The sequence below is a fragment of the Lepisosteus oculatus genome, chromosome 21, assembly GCF_040954835.1.
Source record: "Lepisosteus oculatus isolate fLepOcu1 chromosome 21, fLepOcu1.hap2, whole genome shotgun sequence".
NCBI classification, from domain to species: domain Eukaryota; kingdom Metazoa; phylum Chordata; class Actinopteri; order Semionotiformes; family Lepisosteidae; genus Lepisosteus; species Lepisosteus oculatus.
The window spans coordinates 2183921-2200553 of NC_090716.1; the positions used below are offsets into that span (position 1 = coordinate 2183921).

General features: G+C 53.3%; 1 protein-coding gene across 9 annotated transcripts in view; it reads left to right on the top strand.

Moving 5' to 3' along the window:
• Positions 1-16633, top strand: part of ano5a (anoctamin 5a) — a 52729-nt gene that overhangs the window by 30515 nt on the left and 5581 nt on the right. For 6 of the 9 annotated variants that reach the window (XM_069181419.1, XM_069181421.1, XM_069181424.1 and 3 more), the window contains 14 exons: positions 394-678; positions 1031-1144; positions 1858-1973; positions 3758-3892; positions 4040-4145; positions 5473-5533; positions 6357-6508; positions 7569-7649; positions 11420-11648; positions 11810-11979; positions 13105-13202; positions 13619-13749; positions 15479-15684; positions 16279-16475. In XM_069181419.1, coding sequence (XP_069037520.1) covers positions 394-678; positions 1031-1144; positions 1858-1973; positions 3758-3892; positions 4040-4145; positions 5473-5533; positions 6357-6508; positions 7569-7649; positions 11420-11648; positions 11810-11979; positions 13105-13202; positions 13619-13749; positions 15479-15684; positions 16279-16475 — 2081 coding nt within the window. Of the gene's footprint in view, positions 1-393; positions 679-1030; positions 1145-1857; positions 1974-3757; positions 3893-4039; positions 4146-5472; positions 5534-6356; positions 6509-7568; positions 7650-8106; positions 8182-11419; positions 11649-11809; positions 11980-13104; positions 13203-13618; positions 13750-15478; positions 15685-16278; positions 16476-16633 lie in introns of all 9 variants that reach the window. The other 3 variants (XM_069181420.1, XM_069181422.1, XM_069181426.1) reach the window with 2 other exon arrangements.

Genomic DNA, 16633 nt, shown 5'->3' on the forward strand with positions numbered 1-16633 from the left:
TCAGGGAGGTGCAGTTGTTAGGGAGGTGCAATTGTCGGGAAGAGGTGCAGTTGTCAGGGGAATGCAGTTGTCAGGGAGAGACGAAGATGTCAGGGAGGTGCAGTTGTTAGGGAGGTGCAATTGTCGGGAAGAGGTGCAGTTGTCAGGGGAATGCAGTTGTCAGGGAGAGACGAAGCTGTCAGGGAGGTGCAGTCGTTAGGGAGAGACGCAGCTATCAGGGAGGTGTAGCTCTCCAGGAGGTGCAGTTGTTGGATAGAACGGCAGTTGTCTGGGAGGTGCAGCTGTCGAGGAGCTGCAGTTACCAGGGAGGTGCAGATGTGATTGGGGATGCAGAGAGCCCCAGGTTTCAAGAGCAGACACATGATCCCGTTGGTGTCTGCCTCACACCTGCAGGAGTCCGAAGATGGGAAGACGTATTTCCTGAAGGTGCACGCCCCCTGGGAGGTGCTGGCCACCTACGCAGAGGTGCTGAAGATCAAGGTGCCCTTCAAGCAGAACGACATCCCCAACTCCCGCGAGATCCCCCTGCAGTGGCTCTTCAAGCCCTTCCGCCTGCCCGACGAGGTGATGAACCCCGAGCCCGACTACTTCACGTCCCCCTTCGAGAAGGACAAGCCCGACTTCTTCCTCATCGACAACAAGGACACCTTCTTCCCCCCGTCCACGCGCAACAGGATTGTGAGTGCAGGGCTCCAGGGGAGGGGCAGGGACAGGGAGTGGGTGTGGGCGGGGCATTGGGTGGGGTTTTGCTGGGGTGCTGGTGGGTGGGACATGGGTGGGTGTGGGTGGGGCGGGGCTGGGTGGAGCACTAATTGGGCAGCTGTGGGTGGGACATGGGGCGTGTGCATGTGGCAGAGTTAAAGTCATTGAGTGGTTACTGGTCTGGGAAAATCCCTAGATCAGTAAAGGGACTGGGAGAGGAGGGGTGGAAATGGAGAGCAGAAACCCCCACAGCCCCTTAGGGCAGGGCTGGGGTCCCCAGATGTGTCCTGTGTGTCTGACTGCGGGTGTCTCCCTCCCCTCCCTCCAGGTGTACTACATCCTGTCGCGCTGCCCCTACTGGAAGGAGGACATGAGAGACAAGAAGGGAATCAAGCGACTCCTGAGCAACGGCACCTATACCTCCGCCTACGCTCTGCACGATGTAGGGCCACCTGCACCCGCTTAGCCACTCGTTTACACGCTCACTCATTCACCTGCTCACTCATTCACCTGCTCACTCATTCACCTGTTCACTCATTCACACACTCACTCATTCACCTGCTCACTCATTCACACACTCACTCATTCACCTGTTCACTCATTCACTTGCTCACTCATTCACACACTCACTCATTCACTTGCTCACTCATTCATCTGTTCACTCATTCACTTGCTCACTCATTCACACACTCACTCATTCACACACTCACTCATTCACTTGCTCACTCATTCACCTGTTCACTCATTCACACACTCACTCATTCACACACTCACTCATTCACTTGCTCACTCATTCACCTGCTCCCTCATTCACACACTCTCATTCACTTGCTCACTCATTCACCTGTTCACTCATTCACACACTCACTCATTCACTTGCTCACTCATTCACTTGTTCACTCATTCACTTGTTCACTCATTCACCTGCTCACTCATTCACACACTCACTCATTCACCTGCTCACTCATTCACTCACTCATTCACATTGTCATTCATGCACGTGATCACTCATTCTTGTGCCCAGTCATTCACCTACTTACTTATTCACTTGCTCACTCAAAGACTGAGCCACGGGTTTCGAACGTTGACCCGCGGCTGCTGTAAAATTCCTGCTCTTTTCACTGAAGACATGTCCCACTTGTCTCTGTCCCGCAGTGCCGGTACTGGACCAGGGCCAATGACCTCAACTGTGAGAGCGAGAGGTTCACGCTGTACAAGGAGTGGGCCCGCTTCCTGCGCTTCTACAAGGAGCAGCCACTCAATCTCATCCGGTGAGGGCGGGAGTCGGGGTCTGGCCTGGGGCAGGAGTCAGGGTCTGGCCAGGCTGAGGATACTGTATTCCTGGGGCGGGAGTCAGGGTCTGGCCTGGGGCGGGAGTCGGGGTCTGGCCTGGGGCGGGAGTCGGGTTCTGGCCTGGGGCGGGAGTCGGGGTCTGGCCTGGCTGAGGACACTGTCTGTATGCCTGGGGCAGGAGTCAGGGTCTGGCCTGGGGCGGGAGTCAGGGTCTGGCCTGGGGCGGGAGTCAGGGTCTGGCCTGGGGCAGGAGTCAGGGTCTGGCCTGGGGCGGGAGTCAGGTTCTGGCCTTGGGCAAGAGTCAGGGTCTGGCCAGGCTGAGGACACTGTCTGTATGCCTGGGGCAGGAGTCAGGGTCTGGCCTGGGGCGGGAGTTAGGGTCTGGCCTGGGGCAGGAGTCAGGGTCTGGCCAGGCTGAGGACACTGTCTGTATGCCTGGGGCAGGAGTCAGGGTCTGGCCTGGGGCAGGAGTCAGGGTCTGTCCTGGCTGAGGACACTGTCTGTATTCCTGGGGCAGGAGTCAGGATCTGGCCAGGCTGAGGACACTGTCTGTATTCCTGGGGCAGGAGTCAGGGTCTGGCCTGGGGCAGGAGTCAGGGTCTGGCCTGGCTGAGGACACTGTCTGTATGCCTGGGGCAGGAGTCAGGGTCTGGCCTGGGGCGGGAGTCAGGGTCTGGCCTGGGGCGGGAGTCAGGGTCTGGCCTGGCTGAGGACACTGTATTCCTAGGGCAGGAGTCAGGTTCTGGCCTTGGGCAAGAGTCAGGGTCTGGCCAGGCTGAGGACACTCTCTGTATTCCTGGGGCAGGAGTCAGAATCTGGCCTGGCTGAGGACACTGTATTCCTGGAGCAGAAGTTAGAGTCTGGCCAGTCTGTGGACACTGTTTTCCTGGGGCAGAAGTAATGGTCTGGCCTGGCTGAGGACACTGTCTGTATTGCTGGGGCAGGAGTCAGGATCTGGCCAGGCTGAGGATACTGTATTCCTGGGGCAGGAGTCAGGGTCTGGCCTGGGGCAGGAGTCAGGGTCTGGCCTGGGGCAGGAGTCAGGGTCTGGCCTGGCTGAGGACACTGTCTGTATTCCTGGGGCAGGAGTCAGGGTCTGGCATGGCTGAGGACACTGTATTCCTGGGGCAGGAGTCAGGGTCTGGCCTGGCTGAGGACACTGTCTGTATTCCTGGGGCAGGAGTCAGGGTCTGGCCTGGCTGAGGACACTGTCTGTATTCCTGGGGCAGGAGTCAGGATCTGGCCTGGGGCAGGAATCAGAGTCTGGCCAGGCTGAGGACACTGTATTCCTGGGGCAGGATGGGGGTGCTAAGCCGGAGGGCAGTGTGGTCGAGGTTGGATCATGGAGAATCATGGAGGTTGGGACAGTGGAGGCTGGGTTCAAGCCGAGACCCTCACAGAAAGAGAGGCTGTACGACAGCTGAGAGAAAAGATGTGCGCTGGTTCATGTCATGGTTCATGAGAGGCGGTATGCGAGCTGAGACTGTCAGAGAACATGTGAGCAGACCAGTCATGACAGAAGAGCTCTTCCCATCCTATCAGGGAAGAGGGGAGAGAGGTACCTTGGCCTTGAAGTTAACCCATAGAATGTGGTCTGGAGCATCAGTGGTGGTCTCAGTGCCGTTCAGGGAGCAGGACAGCGAGAAGGAGGCCAGGGCGAGAGCAGAGAGTGGGGAGCCTGGTCCTGTTGCTCAGAGTAGGCAGCCTGTGGCCAGGTGGCGGCGCTGTTAGTGATCTTCCCTGTGTTGCTGGCTGCTGGCAGGAAGTACTATGGGGAGAAGATTGGGATCTACTTCGCCTGGCTGGGCTTCTACACCGAGATGCTGTTCTTCGCTGCCATCGTGGGGCTGATCTGCTTCTGCTACGGCGCCTCCACCTACCATGAGAACGTGTGGAGGTGAGGACGGGCGCATCCTTCTCTGTTCTTCTTCTACACGTCCCCTGCACACACACGCAGCGCAATGACTTCCTCTCCCCCTCTCCTCTTACTTCCTGTCTCCCTCCTCTCTCTCTCCCCCTGCCTCCCCGCCTCCCTCTCTTGCAGTAAGGAGATCTGCGACCCCGAGATCGGGGGGAAAATTGTCATGTGCCCGCTGTGCGACAAGAAGTGTGGCTACTGGAAGCTCAACACCACCTGCGAATCCTCCTGGGTAGGTGTAGGGGCTGGCAAGACTGCTCTTGATCTTGAGAAGCCTGCACTGAACATCACAGGGTCACGAAACAGACAGCAGAATCCAGAGAGGAGTGAGAAAAAAGGAGTAGGATAGGGGCTGGGAGAAGAACAGGGGGCGTGTCCAAGGTGCGCCGGTGTTTGGGGGGGGGTTGTCCAGGGCAAACAAGTCCGAAGGGTGTTCATAGGGAAATCCGTGGGGATGCAAATGTCCAGAGCCGGGTGATCAATCCAAGACAAAGACAAACGAAGTTAAAAGCCGGACCGGGATCCAGCGAAGGGTCGGGGGATAAAAGGAGGTAATGGGGCCAGGAGCTCCCAGTCCCGGACCCAGATGGACCCAGATGGTCAGGACGCCGTTGCGAAGCCTGTGCCGTCGAGCCCCTCCTGGCCTCGCGGGTAGTCGGGCTTCCGGGTGTCCGTCTTCCAAAGCTGAGCCCAGATTGGTAGGAAGCTCTGGCTCTTACAGGGCGGGGGCAGGACCCGGAGGCAGGTGCAGGGGATCAGGTCAACAAGGAAGGGCTGGAGCGTCCTTAAGAGGAGGGGTTTACGATCGTGATACACAGGGGACAGCAAGGCCAAATGCAAAACCAGGATTGACTGCCATGTGAATGAAGGAATGCATGTGTGCAGGATGAAGGCAAGCGAGCAGTGGACTAGTCCTGTAGGGACCGTGCTTCGTCAGAGAGCGGGTAGGAACCGGGGGATAGGCTGGCCGACGCGGAGGGGCATGAGATCCTATCGACCATGTGTCCACTGACCTGGTCCTTCATCCAGAGTCTTCCTCCTCGTAACGCGATTAATCGGTGTGATCTTTAGCCCTCCAAAAACTCTGATGCACTGGGGCCATCCGGGATCAGAACTCAAAAAGTATAGCATTGCTCTTGAAGATGTCAAGATTTCTTTATTTTCCATATACAATAAGTGTATTGGAATGCTTACTCGTTCAGCTGTACCCAGTAACATCAGAGGAAAAAAAAACAGGCACAAATGACAAACAGACATGGCGAATACATTTTGACAGTAGACGTTAGAATACAGCCAACAGGACATAGTGCAAACAGTGCAGTGCCTTAAAGTGCAGGTGCTAATCTGAGCTGTTTCTGATGCGGACTGCTTGAGGGAAGAAACTGTTTTTGAATCTATTGGTCAGTGTTCTGATACTACCATACCTCCTACCAGAGCCCAGGGGTGAAAACAGATCGTGGCCAGGGTATATTGGGTCCCGGAGGATAGCTCGAGCCCGGTTGTGGTAGAGGTTGTGACCTTCAAGGGCAGTCTGACCTTTTCCCTTTCCTGTCTTTCAGCAATCCCACCTGTTCGACAATGTGGGGACGCTGTTCTTCGCCATCTTCATGGGGATATGGGGTAAAGTGGCTTGATCATTGCATGGTCTTAGAGGAGCGAGCCCCTCAGCCATGAGGCAGCAGCCCCAGCTAGTGGGGGGGAGAGAGTATTTCTCTGGGTTTGAGTTCTCACACCTGTTTTTCCAATGAGAATACAATGCAGTGAGCTCAAAGTGCTCAAATCATTAGGACTGTCCATAGAGCCCCCCCACAGAGTGAGTGAATGAATCCATGATGATGCTGGTCTTTGGTGCAATGAGCTATTCAATAATTTAAAAGAAATAACAATTCATTTTACACTTATATCCTACAAATGGAGCAGATCAGAAGATCTAGTGCCGGATTATAGCAGTTGATGATTTTTTTTTCTGTTCTTTGGCATGCATTTGGTGGCACTTTTTTTAAAATCAAGAAAAGCATCGTGGGCTTATCTTTTTTGTGTGCAGGTGCATGCAGGTCTGTGTGTGAATGTGTGTCTCTGAGCGCATGTGTGTGTACTTGTAGTGTGTGTGCATACATTTGTGCATGTACTATGAGTGTGTGCGCATGCATGTGTGCATGTGCAATGAGTGTGTGTGCAAGTCTGTGTGCGAATGTGTGTCTGCGAGCGCATGTGTGTGCGTGTACTTGTAGTGTGTGTGTGTATATGCATTTGTGCATGTGCAATGAGTGTGTGTGCAAGTGTGTGTGTGTGCAAGTCTGTGTGTGAATGTGTGTCTGTGAGCACATGTGTGTGTACTTGTAGTGTGTGTGCAGACATTTGTGCGTGTACTATGAGTGTGTGTGCATGCATGTGTGTGTGTGTGTGTGTGTGCCAGTGTGTGTAACAGAGTCTCTGCCTGCAGTCACCATGTTCCTGGAGTTCTGGAAGCGGCGTCAGGCCCGGCTGGAGTACGAGTGGGACCTGGTGGACTTTGAAGAAGAGCAGCAGCAGCTCCAGCTGCGCCCCGAATATGAGACCAAATGCACTCGCCGGAAACTGAACCCCATCACCCAGGTACCTCACCACCCCATTGCTGCAGCTCCAGGGACTCTCTAACACCTGTTCCTCCGATCCAGTCCAGCGCTGGTTTGTAGTACAACCAGCAGATGAATACCAGAAAGGAATTAACCATCGAGCACCTCAGTCAGCTGCACTGTGAACAAGCAGGTTATGCCACAGTTCTACAGCAGTCAAATCACCCTGCAGCTCCCAGCTGGCAGCCCCACTGGAGCTCAGCAGGTGTGAGCCTGGTCAGTACCTGGATGGGAGACTCCTGGGAAAGCTGAGGCTGCTGCTGGAAGAGGTGTTAGTGGGGCCAACAGGGAGCGCTCACCCTGTGGTCCGTGTGGGTCCTAATGCCCCAGTATAGTGGGGACACTATACTGTAAACAGGCGCCGTCCTTCAGATGGGATGTAAAACCGAGGTCCTGACTCTCTGTGGTCATTAAAAATCCCAGGGTGTTTCTCGAAAAGAGTAGAGGTGTAACCCAGTGTCCTGGCCCAATTTCCCATTGGCCTTTACCAGTCATGGCCTCCTAATAATCCCCATCTCTGAACTGGCTTAATCACTCTGCTCTCCTCCCTAGAAAAGTGTCTAGAAAAGTGCTATATAAGTGTAAACAATTATTATTATTATTATTATTATTATTATTATTATTATTATTATTATTATTATTATTATTATTATTACAGAACGGATGTTTTGGATTTTCCAAATCAGTGACAAGATAGCTTTACAGATTTCTTTTCCCTAAAAGAACTTACTCCTTCAAGAGCCGCTGGTTCCTGAATCCTAGAGCTGTCTGACCTTTGACCTTTTGACCTTTTGGCAAAGGGCAGCACCCCCTCCGGCTCTGTTACTTGAGTCCCCAGGAGAGTGGCCCTGAGATCACGGAGGGACACCCGGGTCGCTTGGCACAATCCTGTGTATCCTGACACTGTTTGTAAGGGGGCCACGGGAGCTGGCTCTGCAGCCCTAAAGCATCTCATGCCCCCGAAAGATCTGACACAAGAAGCGGACTTTTCTTGTTAACACATGTGATTTCTGTAACGTGTGGCCTGATGCCCCCTGTAGGAGGAGGAATGGGTTCTGGACAGGAGCACGCTAGATTTCTGTGGGAAAATGATGCTCTGCTGGGCCACGGTCATACTGTGGGTAAGATGGTGGGAGGGGTTTTGAGTGCCAGTGGGAGGACTAATGGTGTGTTTAACGCACTGTGCTCTGGGATACCCTGGGCAGTGAACCTGTGTGAAAGGCAAGTGTCAAAGCCAAGTGCTTGATTCTGGACCAGCTTTAGAGTCTGCCAGTAAACACTGTCCAATCTTAATTAAACAAATAATGAGGGGCCAGAGGTCTGGGTTGATGGGACCTGCCTTGGGGGGAAACTCCTTGGTGGGGACCTCAAACAGTCCAAGGTGGGAGGGGGTGCACCTCGGGTCAGTAACAGGCTCAGGTGAGAGGCGCAGGGCTTCAGGAAGATCAGCGTGCTGCCCCCTGACCAGGTCATTCCTGGGCCTGACACCCTGTTTCACACAGTTTCAGTGTCTGCTGCAGTGAGATTGATGAACCGCCGACTAACTGACTGTTCTTGCTCTGCTTGCTCACTGTTTAGGAAATGGAGCCTTACTTACCCTTAACCAGCAAGTGTGCACGCTTCTGTCTGTCTGGAGCGACCGTCATATTCTGGGTGAGCACCTTCAGTTACTCAGCAGTGACCTCCTCTTCCTCACCGTTCCTTGGGAGTATGAGCGAGAGGCAGACGGATTTAGTTAGAAAAGGATTCCCTCACACACCTGTGTCTTAACATCCCTGGAACGCAGTGCATGCACAGCAGTCCTGAATGAGAAAATAAAAATCATTCAGGTCAAATCTTTCGGGATGGTGAGTAAGGCAGGCAGAGGAATGGAAATGCTCCGATCAGCAGTCAGACTCAAAACAAGTAACAAGACTTGCTTCAGTGTAGTGTGTCAGTGGCCTGTTTAATCATGTTAAAGACATTTCCGGACCTGTGTTTGAGGTATTTACAAAACACTCGGCAGGTTTGTTGAAACGACTTGCTCTGTGCCACAGGGGGAGCTGTTAGACCAGGTCTGGTGAATCGATGACTTTAGGGAAAAGGCTATGTGAGACGTTAACAAGGTCTGTGCAGGATGGTAATGTTCTCCGTACTGCAGTGTAAACGTTCTGTAAATGTGATGTATTTCCGAGGCACTAGAAAGAAACGTTGGCTGTACAGTTCAATGTGTCCTTAGGGAGCACTGGGATTCACTGAGGAGCCCTGGGGTACAGTGGGGAGCAGGGGGTTCACTGGGGAGCCCCGGGGTACAGTGGGGAGCGAGGGGTTCACGGGGGAGCCCTGGGGTACAGTGGGGAGCTCTGGGGTTCACTAGGGAGCCCTGAGATACAGGGGGGAGCATGTGGTTCTCTGGGGAGCGCTGGGGTACAGTAGGAAGCAGGGGGTTCATTGGGGAGCACCGGGGTTCACTGGGGAGCCCTGGGGTACAGTGGGGAGCAGGGGGTTCACTGGGGAGCCCTGGGGTACAGTGGGAAGCAGGGGGTTCATTGGGGAGAACCGGGGTTCACTGGGGAGCCCTGGGGTACAGTGGGGAGCAGGGGGTTCACTGGGGAGCCCTGGGGTACAGTGGGGAGCACTGGGGTTCACTGGGGAGCCCTGGGGTACAGTGGGGAGCACTGGGGTTCACTGGGGAGCCCTGGGGTACAGTGGGGAGCAGGGGGTTCACTGGGGAGCCCTGGGGTACAGTGGGGAGCAGGGGGTTCACTGGGGAGCCCTGGGGTACAGTGGGGAGCACTGGGGTTCACTGGGGAGCCCTGGGGTACAGTGGGGAGCAGGAGTGCATTGGGGAACTCTGGAGTACCCCAGTGGAAGTATTGAGGTGCAGTAGGATTCACTGCAGAGCACTAGGGTACATAGGTTTGCAGAGGGGTTCACTGGGGAACACTGAGGTATACTGGGGAGCAGCAGTGTACCAGGGATAGATACAAACCTCCCTTTGTGTTGCATTTTGATCCATTTTAGTGGCATGTACTCTGTAGAAGCAGGTATGTTCCTCTTCTGCTGTCACATTTCTGCTGCGCATATTGTGAAGACACCACCCTTTCCATTTAAAGAGTTTGTGTTAACTTGGTGATTTTAACCTGTTTAACTATCCACAACAGGCTTAAAATATGAGCCGTACTTTTGAAAACAATGCATCGGGGCCTGTACCCGAACAATTGTCACAGAGCGTCACGGCTTTCATTTTTGGATTCATACAGGGAAAAACCCAAACCGCCAATGCAATCGGCAGGCACCTCTTTGAGCCGAGACGTTTCCCAACCCCCGGTCAGACAGAGAGATCTGGCATTCAAATCAGCCAAGCCAAGGGGGAATTAGAGGCACAAGCAGAGCGTTTTAGTTGTGCACGCCGACAGAGCAGAAAAGGAACGGCCTGCCTGCGTGCCTGTTGTGCTGGGAGCCTGATTTGGAGCACATTTGCACGGGTGCATCTCGGGGTGCAGTGTAGCACTGTAGCAGAGCAGGTGCTGGGAGGGGCAGGGTCATCTCATAACGTAACATCACTTTATCAGCCCTATACAATTTCTTGCATTAGGAACTGTCTTTTCACAGACCCCAGCTTGCTCCCCATGAGACACACAGACAGGGAGAGAAGCTGGGGGTCAGAGCGCAGGGTCAGCCATTGTACAGCGCCCCTGGAGCAGCTGGGGTTAAGGGCCTTGCTCAGGGGCCCAACGGAGTAGGATTCCTCTGCCGGCTGCGGGATTTGAACCGGCAACCTCCCAGTCACAGATCCTTAACCACAGAGCCACAGCTCCTCACTGATTTGAGTCAGTTTTCAAATTCCCATGGGGACATCACTGAATTGGCTGCCCCTAGAGACTCTAGCTCCCTATATCAGCAGTTCCCGAGGTTTCATCTGGCACAACAAATCAGAGAAAGCTTACAGCAGGATAATACTGGTAGCAGCCTCAGTCATTTTCCGGGTCAGGACGCTGGTAAGTAAGAAGCTGGTTAATGAGCGCCCCTGGCCAACCGGAACCGACCGAGAGAAGTTATGTGGTTTATCCCTGCTTGTAGTGAGACTGCTTCAGATTTTCAGAATCCTTTCTTGCGATGCAAGAGGCAATTAAGAGTCATAGCAAAAAAAAAAATACAGACATGACATTACAAAAGAAAAATAAGTGAAGATCCCTCTGGGACTGGAATCAGGAGGCTCAAAGAAGGCTGTGTTGTAGAAATCAGAAATATGGGACCCTTCAAGAACTAGGTTGTGCCAGATTTTAGAATCACTTAGCAAATAAGGGATCATGTAAGCAAGATGAGCTGAATAGTCCTCTCTTGCCTGGCACCAAATTGCCTTGAGTTTGTAGAGGTGGGCATTCCGGAACCATGCTGAAGGCCCGTAGCAAAGCAGGGGTAGGAAACAAGGGTGAATTCCCCAGGGGTGGGGTCATCCCGTTTAGGAGAACCACATCCTTCGGATTCTCACGGGGAAATCACCAGGAGACTGTAGCTCCCTATAAAAGCAGTTCCTAGGACAGTCGGGGGTTGCCTTTTCACGGACCCTCACGGTTTAGGAAGACAGTGAGTATTTACAAAGACAATTCGGAGAAAAAGGTTTTCAGACAAGACTTGTAGAGGGAGAGTACTGGTAGCAGCCTCGGTCGGGACACTGGTTAGTAAGAAGATGGTTAATGAGCGCCCCTGGCCAACCGGGACCGACCGAGAGAGGTTACTGCCACTGCTGTCCAGGGAAGATACAATTACAGCTCATGCTGTGGTATGAGAGGGGGGGATCTTGCACAAGCATCTTGCACAGCTGGGGGGCCCTGCAGAGGGCGGCTGTGCTGTGCAGTGAGCAGGACAAGGTGGGGGTTCAACCTGTCGGTCTCCCCTGTGCCCTCAGATTGCCCTGATCATCGCCTGCATCATCGGCGTGATCGCCTACCGCCTGGCCGTCTACGCCGCCTTCGCCAGCCTGATGAAGGACAACCCGGCCCACGAGCTGCAGCTGGTGGGCTCCCTCATCACCCCGCAGATGGCCACCTCCGTCACCGCCTCCTGCATCAACTTCGTCATCATCATGATCCTCAACTTCCTGTACGAGCGCGTGGCCATCTGGATCACCGACATGGGTGAGGAGGAGGAGGACAAGCGGGCCGGGGGGGGCGTGAGGAGGAGGAGGACGGGCGGGCCGGGGGGGGGGCGTGAGGAGGAGGATGGCGATCAGGTCGGCCACTTCATCTTGAGCTCGAGATCTCGGGTCGCGTCTGAATTGAAGTCTCCCTTCACCTAGAGATCCCCCGGACCCACCTGGAGTACGAGAACAGGCTGACCATGAAGATGTTCCTCTTCCAGTTCGTCAACTACTACTCCTCCTGCTTCTACGTGGCCTTCTTCAAGGGCAAGTTCGTAGGCTACCCTGGCAAATACATCTACATGTTCGCCAAGTGGAGGAACGAGGAGGTACCTGGTTTCCTTTCCGTGCTGGGGGTTGGGGTACAGATTTTTAAAACCTCTAGATATCAGGCAGCACTGAGAAACCGATTTTAGTCACCACTGAGCTCGTCTCTTCCACCTGTGTGTCTTGAAGGGGAACTGCAATGCTATTTGTTATATTTCGGGGTGGGAAAACATCGCCAATGATTGCTTTCAATACCACAGGAAGTCAAATCCACACAGTTATTTGAGAAACCTCCAATTTCCATCACAAAATAGACAAAACTTCCAGGTCAGTGCAGCGCCATGTTCTGAGATTCAGAATGAATCAACTAAACTTCCAGTGAGGTGATGTGGCCCTTTACACTGTAAACAAGCAGGCTTGTGAATCCATCTCACTTAATCCAATCGAAATATTGCTCTCAACTTCGAGCCGGTTTTACCAACAAATACTACTTCTTAACTCTGCATGCAGATCACATTGGGACATTTCTGCAGTGAAATGTCTGCTGCACAACCTGTACTGATTCGCTCGTACATCACAGTACATCAGTCATGACAGGGACTAGTGAGCAGGAAGGGCTGCATCACGTCACAATACCCTCTCCAGGGGTTTGTGACAACATGGAGACGTACAGTACTTTCACAATGACCAAAAGATCTTGTGCTTCATTCAGAATGTGTGAACTGTTTCTACACTGTCAGTCAATTTATTTTGCTACCAAGATTTAATAACCAGTCTGCGAGATTGAGGCTGCAGTTCCCCTCTGATATCAAATGTTTTGTAATCGGGGCTTGTCATTGCAATCTAAGGAGTCATTGAGATCCCGGGTCACCTGGTGCAAACGGAAGACAAAGGCAGAATGTTTATTAAGTGGCAACAACATTCCTGCTCGACACACACAGCCTTTCTTTCTGCACGACCGGTGCAAAATGAGAAATCACCAGCCTGCTGTAGTTCACAGAAACCATAGCGCCCAGCGTAAATCTTAAACAGGCTTTCGTTTTTTGCAAAACAGATGATCTCGGCCCCAAAGAGACGGCAGCCAGGTCTGCCTGTCTCGCAGTGCACGTTCTCGGGCCGCTGATCATGAGCTCTCTGGCTGCCTCCTGACGCTGTGTCTGTGTGCGTCTCTCCTCTCCTGGCCGCAGTGTGACCCCGGCGGCTGCCTGATCGAGCTGACCACCCAGCTGGTCATTGTGATGGCCGGGAAGCAGGTGTGGGGGAACATCCAGGAGGCGCTGGTGCCGTGAGTATCGCCCTTTCAGCAGGGGGGCAGTGGGGCAGTTTAGCGTGGCAGGAACGCTAGCCTTGTTGTGAGCCCAGGGCCTTGTTTCCATTCCGCTAGAGCTAACACTGCACATGCTCTTTCACCAGGCCGTGAAAAAGACCCCTTCTTGGCAGGTATCCCCTGCCAAGTGCATCTTGGTGATGCGTCTCGATGGGTGGGTCCGCTTTGTGTTCGGTTGGCATCTAGTTAACCCGGAATTCCCATTTTCCTAAGAGGATCAGAAGGTGCAGGACAGGCCTCGCTAACACAAGGGGTCATCAGATGGACCAGGTTCTGACATCACCCACGACACCAGAGTTGATAGCTCTTCTCCCTCGCAAAGGTCCACAGCCTCTGCCCTTAACCTCCCCGTTTGCTGTGTTCTCTGTGCCCAGGTGGCTGTGGAACTGGTGGGGCAGCAGGAAGGCGCGAAGTCACCCCGAGACTCTGTACAGCCGCTGGGAACAGGACCACGACCTGCAGTGCTTCGGGCAGATGGGGCTGTTCTACGAGTACCTGGAGATGGGTGAGGAACCCTGAGCTCTGTCCCCTCACCTGACGGCAGGTCCTTCTGTCTGTGTGTGGCCTGTCCCTCTCTCTGCACTTGACTTACCCCGGCCTGCCCCGCGCAGATGCTCCTGCGTTCGCCCAAGGTGCTGTGACACGACTGTCACGGCCTCACACAATCGGACAAAAGAGGTGTTAGTGGGGCCAGCAGGGGGCGCTCACCCTGCGGTCTGTGTGGGTCCTAATGCCCCAGTATAGTGACGGGGACACTAGACTGTAAACAGGCGCCGTCCTTCAGATGAGACGTAAAACCGAGGTCCTGACTCTCTGTGGTCATTAACAATCCCAGGGCGTTTCTCGAAAAGAGTAGGGGTGTAACCCCGGTGTCCTGGCCAAATTTCCCCCTGGCCTTTACCAGTCATGGCCTCCTAATAACCCCCATCTCTGAACTGGCTTCATCACTCTGCTCTCCTCCCCACTGAGAGCTGGTGTGTGTGAGAGGACTGGAGCATCATCCAGGTGGGGCTGCACACTGGTGGGGGTGGAGGGGATCCCCATTACCTGTAAAGAGCTCTGAGTGGAGTGTCCAGAAAAGCGCTATATAAGTGTATGCAATTATTATTATTATTATTATTATTATTATTATTATTATTATTATTATTATTATCATCATTAAAGCCTGTTCCTCAGGTTAAAGCACAACCCGCTTTAACCTTAATTTTGTCTGTCGCACTGTCACAACGACTACCCATTTTCCTGTGGTCGAGCTGTGCTTTAGCGCGAGCTGGTTTTGGTTTGTGGCTCTTTGCTGGCCAGAGTAACCTCTCCTCTGTGGACAGCTCTCGTACTCTGCGTGTGAGCGTCACGTTTCCCACACCAGCACGCGCGGTCGGCTTCACACCTTCTCTGGCAGGGGCAGAGCTCTTCACAGTCGGGCTGCCTCTCACACACAGCGTAGCCCGGCTGGTAGCAGGAGGGTTCAGTGCTAAACCTCTGGCCACATGATGCTTAGACACCCACAAGTCTGGCATGCTGAATCAACGCCGCTGTGGTCCTGTGTGTGGGTGCTTCTGTGCGCGCATATGTGTGCATGCACGTATTTTTGTGTGCGTGCATGTGCTTGTGTGTCTATGTGCGTTTGTGTAAGTGCTCATGTGCTACTGTGTATGTACTCGTGCTTGTGTGTGTTTGCACTGATGTGCTACTGTGTATGTACTCGTGCTTGTGTGTTTGCACTCATGTGCTTCTGTGTATGTAGTCGTGCTTGTGTGTTTGCACTCATGTGCCAATGTGTATGTACTCGTGCTTGTGTGTTTGCACTCATGTGCTACTGTGTATGTAGTCGTGCTTGTGTTTGCACTCATGTGCTGCTGTGTATGTACTCCTGCTTGTGTGTGTTTGCACTCATGTGCTGCTGTGTATGTACTCGTGCTTGTGTGTTTGCACTCATGTGCTGCTGTGTATGTACTCGTGCTTGTGTGTTTGCACTCATGTGCTACTGTGTATGTTTGTGTGCTCATGTTCTTCTGTGTGTATGTAGCCATGTGCTTGTGTGTGCAGGTGCATTTGTGTGAGTGCGCCTGTGCTTCTCTTTGTGCGCTTGTGTGAGTTTGCTCTCATGTGTTTGTGTGTGTGCGTGTTATAAAAACAAACCCCTATTTTGGCTCTGTGAAGGACCTGTGAGATGTTTCAAGAGATGTTCCAGCTAACATCTTCAGTCCTGCTCCTCTCATCCTCCCCCAATGCAGTCATCCAGTTCGGCTTCATCACCCTCTTCGTGGCCTCCTTCCCCCTGGCCCCCCTCCTGGCCCTCGTCAACAACATCATCGAGATCCGAGTGGACGCCTGGAAGTTCACCACGCAGTTCCGCCGGCCGGTGGCGGCCAAGGCCCACAGCATCGGGGCGTGGCAGGAGATCCTCAACGGCATCGCCATCGTGTCCGTGGTCACCAACGTGAGTGCAGAGAAGGGGGTGTAGAACAATCAGCTGTGACTCCATGACGTCAGGAAGCTCTCTTGAGGTCCTGCGATAGCCCTGAAGTACCTAAAACCCACAGCCACCTGCAAACTTCTCTTTCCATTTCCCCTGCATTCTGCTTGTGAGGGAGCAGCAGGAGACTGAATCTGTAATGCAGTAGCATTTAATAATAATAATAATCCTTATGCTATATACAGTATATATACTCTATACTGTATATAGCGCTTTCCTGGTAATGGGGAATCCCACTATCACCACCAATGTGCAGCTCCCACCTGGATAGGATGGCAGTGGGCTGACACTTGTGAGCTTGCAGGGTGATATAGCTGCTGGCACGTGTTTAAAAGAGAAGTGTGTGCTCAGACAAGCTCCAGCGCCCCCTGCAGCCTGGTATTGGATAAAGCAGTTCGAAAATGTAAGGGCTGGATGGATGGACGTGTGCCCCTAAACGGGGCCGTCTCTGAGACTAAAACCTTGCCTTTATTTTTAACCCATCAAAAACAGTTGCACAACACAGCTAATGAAAGTCCCTGTTGGCTTTCTTCCCTCCCTCCTCTTCTTCCCTCCCAGGCCTTCATCGTGTCCTTCACCTCAGACATGATCCCACGCCTGGTCTACTACTACCAATATAGCAGCAACTACTCCATGGAGGGCTACATCAACAACAGCCTGTCCATCTTCAACATCTCCCAGTTCTCCGACCAGAACCGGCCCGAGAACGGGGAGAACCCCATCTGGTTCAACGAGACCGTTGACACCACCTGCAGGTCGGGGCTCCGGGATAAACTCCATCTTTCACTGCCTTCTGTTTCCTGTTTGTATGATGCCAGGTTATATTTTCCTTCCTTCCTTTGAATCAGTTCACTGCACGGTCTCCTCTGTTCAAGACTAAAGAGATGTCTTAATGTTGTCCCATGTTCTGCCA